This window comes from Convolutriloba macropyga, chromosome 7, assembly GCF_964194025.1.
Source record: "Convolutriloba macropyga chromosome 7, txConMacr16.3, whole genome shotgun sequence".
Taxonomy (NCBI): domain Eukaryota; kingdom Metazoa; phylum Xenacoelomorpha; order Acoela; family Convolutidae; genus Convolutriloba; species Convolutriloba macropyga.
In genome coordinates, this window is record NC_134474.1 from 71060524 (window position 1) to 71071189 (window position 10666).

The 10666-nt window shown below is 33.0% G+C and overlaps 1 protein-coding gene across 1 annotated transcript; it reads left to right on the top strand.

Moving 5' to 3' along the window:
- Positions 1 to 783: 783 nt before the first annotated feature.
- On the top strand, positions 784 to 9868 carry LOC142342498 (putative methyltransferase DDB_G0268948). The gene is made up of 2 exons (XM_075393844.1): positions 784 to 1159; positions 8905 to 9868. Exons 1-2 carry the CDS (start codon positions 846 to 848, stop codon positions 9611 to 9613), a joined length of 1023 nt encoding a protein of 340 aa, XP_075249959.1. The 5' UTR covers positions 784 to 845; the 3' UTR covers positions 9614 to 9868.
- Positions 9869 to 10666: the final 798 nt, after the last annotated feature.

The following is a 10666-nucleotide window of genomic DNA, read 5'->3' on the forward strand; positions in this document are numbered from 1 at the left end:
GATCTACTGAGAATTTCGAATTAGACCCAGAAAGCAAACTTTCTTCCCTAGTACAATTGCAATGGCTGATATGACTAAACAATTGGCCAACAGTAACCATTAGAGCAAAGCAGTTTTGCAGGGCTGGAGTTTAGTAAATTCTAATCTAATTTCTAACCTAATGGCTGGTTTTGTGAGATTAATGGTAAGATTTAATTGTTAGCTTTATGTAAGGTCAACGTTAAGTTGAGCGCCAAAATTATGTATGATCCGCGCTCAGATAGGCTAAAACTATATAAGAAATACGTATAGAAATGATAAAATTACGTAAGATCTACACAGAAACGCTAAATCAATTTTCAGATCTAGGCCTATTAGCGCCCAAATTTTTAGGACGTAGAATTAGAAACGTTAATTCATTTAATATGAACGCTTAAAAACGGTGAAGAAAAGCGGTGGTTTTTATTTTTCATCAAGTTTAGCTGAGATCGTACAAAAGTTCAAAGCTTTTACTGCCAATCGTTCATATTTTTGCGCTTCTCGGCGTCGGCCAAGGTCGTCCAGTCCTGCTCAAAGCTCGCTCGGTTCGTCCACCTGAACTTGGTTAAGGGTTTTTGCACTTTCTAAAATCAGACAGTTTCTGTTTGGGGAATGCCATGCGGTGCACAAGTTTTATATTGGATAGTTCTGAAGCATGTAAAATTGACTGATAATACAAGAGTATCAAAAGTTGTTCGAATTACAATTGTGTTATAATAAAAACTAAATAGAGGTCGTTGAATTCTCTGTGACAATAAAAAAAGATCAAATGTTACTGCTCATTGTAGTAAATATCAAAGCAGAGACTATTCAACTTTGGTATTATAATGACAGATCAAACCGTAGATTATTTCGGGCTTCAAGACCAACCAAAACTATACAACAGCTTTCGACCAGAATATCCGGACAATTTAATCAATTTTGTAATTGCAAAAACAATGTCCCGACACAACCTGAGTGGAAAATTTTTGGACAGTTTCCAAACAAATGGAAAATGTGCACTTGATTTAGCATGCGGGACAGGTTTGTTCACGAGGAAATTGTCATCAAAGTTTGAAAAAGTTTATGGGACGGATACAAGTGATGGTCAAATTGAAGAGGCAAGAAGGAGCAACAGCTGCAGTAACGTGTCGTACTCAAGGTTTCATTTAACCTTTTTGTTTATCTATCTCGCTTTTCAAACCATCTGTGAAATGGGAAAAAGTTATGCTTTTTTGCTCCGCCATTTTTGGCCGATCAATTGGACAGGTTTTTAGGTGATATTAGTTTTCCTCACATGCCGTAATCCCGGACCAAGGTTTCAGCCCTATTTCACCCCAAATTAGTGGGGATTATTGTGTAATCCGTTTTCAACTCCCATTTATCGGGGAGGAGAGTATAAGAGTGTAAATTTAAAAAAATTACACTGTATTTACATCCCTTTCTCCACTTTCTTACACTCTTTGCAAAAAGAGTAATTTAGTGTGGATTGATGAAAGATTAAACTTTTTTTTCCACCATTATACTTAGTATTATTTTTTTGTTTCACACTTACACCATTGTTTTTGACGGACTTTAATTTATGATGGCAGATAAAAAATTAAAATATTTTTCTATCGTTTTGACTTGTACCATTTCTTTTTACATTCTTGTAACCTTGTCGTTTCTTCATAAGTGTGTACACAACGATGAACCTAAAAAAGCATGGTTTTTTTTCAAAGACAAGCTAGACCAAATATACTTAGAGCTCTAACAACCTTCTGCAAAAACAAACTCTGGGTATGAAATTGAATTGAATTGAACAACTTTTAGTCCGATGAAAAAATTATTTTCAAAAAGTTTATCCACGTTATTTTATTAAAAAAACACCGAGGGCACGGTTTTTTTCATAGCAAACCTTAACAAATTTCTTAAGCGTTCTAAAACCATTCTTTGGTCATGATGATCTTGAGTTTGAGTTGATTTGAACCACCCATCAATCACATTTTTTTTTCAACAAAAATTTGTCCGCTAATTTTCAAAATTAACCAGAGGGCCAAAGTTTCAACCCTTTAGCGCTGATTAGGTTGTGTTCCGTTTTTTTTCACTCCTATTTATCGGAGAAAAGAATGTAAGAGTGTAAACAAAAAAAGTTTACACTGTATTTAAAATCTTTTCTCCACTCTTTTTAGACTCTTTTCGAAAATGGTAATTTAGTGTGGAATGATAAAACGTTACAATTCATTTTGCCATAAAGTATTAAAGTATCAATATACAAAGTATCAATTTTTTTACACTCGTATACCCTTGTTATTTACGGAGTGTAATTTATGGTTGACTGATGAAAAATTATAATATTTTTCCTACCGTTTTGACTTGTATTAATTCTTTTTACACTCTTATACTCTTGTCGTTCCTTCATAAGAGTGTACACAAAGATGAACCTAAGCAAGATCACGGTTTTTTTTCAAAGATAAGCTAGACCATATTGACTTGGAGTTCTCAGAACGTTCTGCAAAGACAAACTTTGGGTATGAATTTGATTTGAATTAAACAACTCTCCGATCCGTTGAAAAACTTATATTCAAAAAAGTTTGTCCGCGTAATTTGTTCCAAAGAAACAACGAGAGCACGGTTTTTGAAGAGTTCTGAAGCCGTGCTGCGAAAAAAAGCTTTGGTATGAGTTTGAATTGATTTGAACCACTCTTCAACGCCATTAAAAAATTTTAAAAAAATTTTATCAGCTAAATTTGTTCAAAAAACAACGAAGACACAATTTTAATACAGACAACAGCCTGATTTGTTTCAAACCATAGTAGGCTGGGCTTGCCTAAATTCACTATTCAATTCCGTGCAAAATCAGCCAGGGCCGAAGATTTTCTCCAAAAATAACGGGGAAAAAAGTGTAACAATGTAAAATTTAAAAGAAACACTCCTATTTCCTCGCTTAATTTAGGATGGAAAAATTTAATTAAAATAGCGCAATCTTAAAAAAAATCGTGGAAGAGTGTAAACAAATTCTAAGGGTGTAATAATAAGCGTGTAAAAAAATTAAAGTGTAATTATTAAGAAAAGTAAAAAATGTTTTTAACAGCTTCCATTCTTATTTTTAAAAAACTACACTATCATAACTACGCTCTTCCACTTTTGATAAAGCGGAGAAATTGGGGTGTGATCTTTTATATTTTTACACTCTTTACACTTCTTTCCGCATTGCTTATGGGGGAAATCCGCGGCCTTGTAAGGTCCTGCACGGAATGGGTTAGTAACTTTAGGCAAACCTAGCTTCCTATGGTTTGAGACAAATCAAGCTGTTCAATTTTTTCATATGGAAAATATTGATTATACATGAAAATTTTGATCTTCAAAACAAGGATGTATACACGAATTATTGTTCAAAATCATAGCCAAAGAAGAGGGCGGAAGAATCACTATGAGTACAAACACACACACACACAAACGCCCACAGAAACACACACACACACACACAGAAATACACTCACACACAACGATACACTCACACATATTTTACCTGTGTGTATGTATATAAGGTTCGTTCATTTGTATAAGTACTTGAAAAAACTTGAAATGGAGTTAGATGGAGAGGGACCTACATAGGTGTATCTAATAGTTTCAAGTGCTCCTAATTTGATCGCAAGTATAGTTGAAATTTTGCTCCGATCCACCTTGTTGGGAGAAGAACTATATACTCAAATCATTTTTTTGTGTTCAATCAATTTTTTGGCCTAACCACACACATATTGATCGTAGAGATTTGCGAGAGATATCACTAAAAATTCAGTTCAGCGTAAGATAAAGAAAAAAAAATTTTTAAATCTCGTTGTCTTCACCATGTTATCGAGGTTCAAACATTGCGAACCTTTGACTGACTTCAAAGGTTTTTTATCACATTTTCCGTACTTTTCCTCAATTTTTGTCACGTTTCAAAGATATGATTTTCGTCACGTTTCTAAGGAGTGCTGAACAATTACATCCAAAAAAATTGTTAACAATTCGGCTAATATTTTTGAAAACCAGCTTCTTTCAATCAAAAATCCAATTTTAAAGAAAATTTTTGTCAAATCAGTCAGAAGTTCAAACCTAGAAAAGGCTGACGCAACCTTCTGAAACTTGTTTTTTTTCATTTACTATGAGATTTCCCCAGAATGAAATATTTGCCGGTTTTGGTTCTAATCTAAGCCTGATAATTATCAAAAATTCATCATTTTTTGATATATATATATATATATATATATATATATATATATATATACTTTTTCGTCAAAAAAATTATTTGGCTAACATTTGGAACACTTACTTTTTTCTATCAACCACAATATCAACATTCTGGTATAAGTGACAATTCGATTTGTATTGGTCGCAGTTCCTTTTCCCTTTTTTGCTGTTTTCATATTTTAAGCAAATTTCCGCAATGCTTTTGCTCAGGAAAAACCTAATTTTTTGGACCAATTCCTAATAAATCTTTTTGTACGTTCAATCGAGCCTTATGAAATTATATCAATTATTCAGTGAGAAGCTGAGAGTTTTCATGGCTTCATAAAAACTTTGTTAGACTATTAACTATTATTAAACTATTAAACTGTTATTTTTTTCTAATTTGTGTTTTTTTATTTGCTGTTATTTTGTAGTCTGAAAAATCAGACTTGGAATAGACGTGTCCAATTGAAGTCATTCGGAGCTAAAAGTTAATCTATTTGGGTTTTTTAGTTGAATGCTTTTTTTGACTTTCATAAAATTTTGTCTCAAATATTCAGAGGACTTTTGAGTTTTGTCATAATTGTTATCCTATTTTTATCAACTTCTAGCTCCTTTTCAACAACAAAGTCACATAAGGTTTTTAATGAGTTGAAATCTAGCCTTCATTGCTCTTAAAAATTGCAGAAATGGTTTTCTCACTTTGAGATCAAGAGTTTTTTTTACAACATTCCGTTCGTTTTTAGTTTTCTGTTTTATGTTATTTGTCTTTTTTCTTATCATTTTTTAAGCAAATGACATAAAATTTCTCAGAACAGCGGAGGTAAAAGAAGGTGCAACTGAAGATATCAACGGTTTTTTTGTCTTTTGCCAACATTTGTCGTTCATTATGGTGTCTTATGGTATATTCTGGATAAGAGCATGTTGCAGATTTTTTGCTGAGGTTCAAATGAATCTGTTTAAACGTATACGTTCGAAACTAATGGTTTCCATGACTTTCAAATTGTTTGTTTCGAAACATATCATTATCTTCATTTTTTCCATATTTTTTTCCGCGCTTTTTCTCCTAACTTCATCTCAATTCCAACAGAGCGCTGTGTTTTTGTAGTGAAAGCCTGTTGCTTTCCATAGATTGTTTCTCGGCTTTGAGATTAAGAGGTTTCGTTTTTTACGTTCCTTTTTTAGTTGCTGTTCTTTTGTCATTATTGTTTTGTCACAATTTCACAAAATTGTGAAAACATATGGCAACAACAACTTTGAAAGAAGATGCAATTAAACAGAACGAGGATTTGTTGTGAGCAGTTTCTGTTTCTAACGGTTTCGACACCGGTTTATTGCAAAATTTGTTCGAATTTTTAACTTTTGCCTCTTTTTGTCTTTTTTGTTCACGACTGATACTTTCCGACTTCCAATGGAGATACAAATGAGCGTATTTAAATATTTAATCTCAAATCAGTTTAATAGTTTGTGTTTAAAAGCTATTTTTCATACACCGAATTTTTATTTTTAAAAATTTTCTATCTCTCTTCCTCTTTTGGAAGACAATTAAGTAAAGAATGTAGATGAACATGGTCGGAACCTTATGTTTGAACGCATTTTCACGATCCTCCTTGTTTTGAATACTTGCAACTGAAACACTGACGTTGCTACTTCACATTTTATCTTCTCTCTTATACCTTAACATTCGTTAATACCCCCTTAATATGTTATTTCTGAAACTTAGAGTCAAAAAATGATATTAATTGTTTTCAGTCACTTCTGAGTTCAATCAGACCGAGAGATTTTTTGAAAACTTTTTGGATGTACAGGATCTAACATGCTGGGATATTTGCGGGTCTATTCTCAAGTTAACAACAACAAAGGGAATGAAATCTAGAGCCAAAATTTCTGGCGTGCTTCTTATTTTAATCTTTCTGATGTTTGCTGTGAAATCACGAGAATCAAAGAAATTTCATGTCGTCAAACCAATAATGGTTAAAATTGCGAGCCAGATGAATAATAACCAAGGAATCCTTAGAAAAGCAAGGGCACCTTGGGTGGCCAAGTTTTCACGTAGTACAACTGAAAAGGTTCAAATCGGAAGTCAGAAAAAGATAATTAATAGTGATAATTATGGATTTTTAGCCCTTTCCCTAACCTTCCCGGACTAAAGGGTTGCATTTTAAACCCCAGTTTCACCAAAACTGCTGATTGTAAAAAATGATGGGATCGCAGTTCGGAATAGGCATTGCATGTACATTGAAAGTACACTTCATCAGTGCTAAAAACAACTTAGTGCTTCGATTTCTTGTGAAATGTACAGAACTGAATTTCGTAACACATTTCAGTTTAGCTTCCAGTTCAAGTAAAGTAGTTCAAGTACGTTTAAGCTCCAATACATACTTTAAAAAGCTTAGACGAATCATCTGAGGTTCATTACTATTTCATAACTAACACATTTTGTCAAGTGATTGCAATAATTTTGAATACAAAATAGAAATCTTTTACCACAAAATCTACAAAAAAAGTTTTGAAAAGTACTTAATTAAGTATATAGCTTGTCACTCACTTGCCTTTTCAGGACAAGTGAAAAACTAACCGAGAAAAATAAACCGAGAGGTCCTCCTTTCTCAAAATTGAACTCACATACATCAACATGTTTTGTTAGACAACTGTACCAGGCTAAAAAAAAACAAATTCAAATTCAAATTCGTAAAATATAGTGAGAGTTCCACCCCAGATTAAAAACAAAGTTTAATTTACTCTCGTTTTTCTAAATGATTGTCACCTACTTTTATGAAAATCAGTGAGGTAAATTGATCAAAAATTACATGTAACTTAGAGAAGTAATTTTTAGTTTTGAACAAGTAACAGAGATCATATCTCGTTTTGATTAGTATTATCGAACTTTGCGACTTCAAAGAGGGTTTGAAATTGATTTCACTGGTTACGATATGTTATCGATAAACCAAATTTTTACAGCATGTGTAGAGCAAAAAATCGGATTTTAACCCTCTTTTAGTTTTAATATTACACTCGAGACTTCAACTTTGAAGATTTTCAACGATCTTGATTCGATTTAGAAGTTCTGAACGGCAGGATATGGGAGGCGTTTTTGAAAATGCCCGGGTTGAGACAGGATGGCCTTACAAGTTTCTTACGAAGGATGGTTAACTTGTAAGAACCTACAAGTCAGATTTATAACTTGTAAGAACTTACAAGTTTGAAAGTTATCTTGTAAGTTTCTTCCAAACTTCACCATAAGGGTAGAAATAGGGATTTTTTTCATTTAAGTTTTCAAATCTTTTTATGTCATTGATCAGTGTCATAATAAAACATCAAGAAGACATGACTATTTGGAAGTGCGTGAGTGCCTGCGTGTGTATGTGTGTATGTGCCTGCGTGCGCGTGTGTGTGATGTGAGGTTTTGTGTGCGTGTGTGCGCGTGTGTGTGTGTGTGTGCGTGTGCGTGTGTTTGGTGTGTGTATATACAAAAAATTCTGTTAAGGAACTCTACAAGGAATCATATGGAAGCAAAGGAACTCACAAAGAAACCTTCTTCAACTTTTAAAGATCTAGAATTGAATCAAGAAATTTTGAAGAAATGAAGATCAACTTGATTTTTTTTCGAAAAAAAGGAATTTTGAAGATGGAAGGAATTTTCTTTTGATACTTCAGATTAATAGTTTTCTGATGTTTTCTTTGCAAAAATATGTGTTTATTCATGTTCAATGTTCTCATGTTTTTCCAGAGATTAGGTAAGACGAAGGTATAACTTGTAAGAGTCTTGTAAGATCGCATAGTAAACTTCTAAGAACTTACAAATTGGATGGTTGACTTGTAAGAATTTGTAAGGTTTAGTTAGTATTTTTGTAAAAACTTTAAAAAGTTTGTTAGTTAACTTATAAGAACTTGTAGGAAAAATTTACATGGCGATGCATAAACTTATAAGAGCTTGCAAGAAACTTGCAAGTTCTTACAAGTTAACCATCCAGTGTCAATCGTAGTGGATACGTCATGGAGTTTAAAAGAACAATTTTTGTGCCAGATTCCACAAAAACTTATTTCTTAACAAAGACTAAATTTTAGCGATTAATGAAAAAATATTCACAAATACGTGAAAATATAATTAATGGTTATTACCCCACTGTTGTTATCGCCACCGAGAAGTTACCAAACTCCGAGGCGAAGTCGAAGTGTTATGGTAACTTTGAGGGCGATAAAAATGGCGTGGTATTTTTTAATCAATACCTGTTGCGATCATGTTTGTTTTCTTAGACTACAAGTTTATCAAACTGTTTCCATCATTAGACTACAACTATATCACCACTCTTTTATCGCCACTGTTTACTTAGTAACAGTGGCAATAAAAGACTGTGATAAACTCTTAGTCTAATGCTGCAGTGTTTTTCCAGTCTCAATCGGACATCAAAGTTTATTACACTGGCAGTTTATTTAACTGCTAATATCGCAACAGATGTCGAGTAAATAAACAGAAGCAAGTAACGTCAGGAGAATCGCTTTTAATTGATTGCAAGTGGTTGGCTTCGTCAGTAGCAGCACTTTAGAGAAGCGCACTGGGGGCAAAATGTGTGGGATCATGTATTATTTCTTTGGTTTCATAATGGGTTCGGGCTAAGAAATTGTGAAATGGAAATTTTGAAATCATATATGATAACTGTGTGAACTCAATGAAACTTCAACCTGGGTTTCAAGCTTTGGTTTTGATTTTAGGTTTTCGGCGTATGAGATAGAAGCTACACTGGACTACTTCACGATTGAGGTTTCAAACCTTTCACTCGTATCCATCGCTTCTGCAATTCACTGGCTAGATCCACATAAGTTCTTCAAATCTCTGGTTGAGTCAATTGCAAGCGAAACAACAGTTGCAGTTGTTGGTTATGGTGTTCCGGCAATTGTGAAGCCCTCGAATGTGGCCCAAAATATTATCCAGGAATCACGATTGAGCTCGTTAGGGAAAAAAGAAGTAACTGACCTTGTGGAAACAAACTGCCCAAAAATGAAACTCTATAACCAGTTTTTCCAAGATACGTTATTTGAAAGGTTCGCAGATTATGTTCAATGTGATGCTAAGGGCATTTACTCGATGCAAGCAGAGTTACCATATGGCGAATATTTCGAAAATCACGACTATAAAGAATTTCCAGTTTTGAAGAAATCAAATTTACACGATCTTGTTCAGTTTCTGAGATCTATGAGTTTCTATCGTGCATTTTGGATTGATAACGAGAATGAAATTCAAAACGGCACTGTTGAAGATCCCGTGGCTCTTTTTGCAGCCAGGATTTTGAAAGAGGAAAATCTTACAGAAAACGTGACAAACATCGACTTAAACGACAAAAATAACGTTAAATCAATGATACAAGTCGATATAGATGTCTTATGGACGTTTTATGTTCATATTCTCAGTAATGAAAGATGACGAATGACGTATAGCACCCATAGATTGCAAGATTTCGGATGTAAACTTGATTAGATTGAAAACGATTTATAACTACAGACTTTGTGCGACAAGTTGCTCATACAAACTGTTTCCTTTTCTTCTGTGAACAAAATCTATATCGTAATGTGTGAATAAAATATAATGCGTTTTTAATGTCTGTGTCTGTTTTTCTGTCTGTTTGTCTCTTTTTTACTGGATTTTAATTGGAAATTCATGTATGTAAATTCGAATAATTGGAAATTTTAATGTAAATTCGAATAACCCCAAGGTTAAAGTTACATATTGTAATATTATAAATCAAATATACTACATCTTTCCCTTGAATAACTAAACATAATAATAATATAAAACTCAGGTTCAGTTTCTAGTTCTCGTGAATTTTTTTTAAAAAATAATCTTTTAAAGCCTTCAATTTTTTTGTCCATTGGAACTCTTTCGTGTCTTTTTTGCATCTCTTTCTTTAATTCTTTTTTAAATTTTTTCTTTGATTTTTTCTTTCTTAGAGTTGTTGGAAGTTTATTCCATTTCCGAACAAAGTTTCTTATAATTGAATATTGACTCCATTTTGATTCACATTTAGTTGTGATAGAAAAATCATATATGTACGATTATTAACTTTAATTTCAACGTCTCCGATTATTCTGAATTTTTTGGTCTTGTATGTTTGTTTGTTGAACAATATCCAGAACTCTATTTAATGAAGTTTTTGCTATTTGAAGTCCTGCGGGAGGTATTTTTTTTTCAAGAAGTAGTTTAGGAGCACTGTCATATTTTGTTCGAAAAAAGCAAACTTTTATGCCCCATCTAATTTGTTTGTTTATTCTGTCAATTGAGTAAGACGGCAAACTTTGAAAAAATATTGCACTAAATTCTAAAAGCGACAAAACAAGTGATCTAAAGAAATTTATTCGAGCCTTTAAAGGTATTTGATTGCGTACCAAATAAACTGATCTGATAGCTAAAGCCATTTTACTGATCAAATTATTAAGCTGTTTTTGGTATGTCAACTCTTTGTCAAGAATAACACCTAAG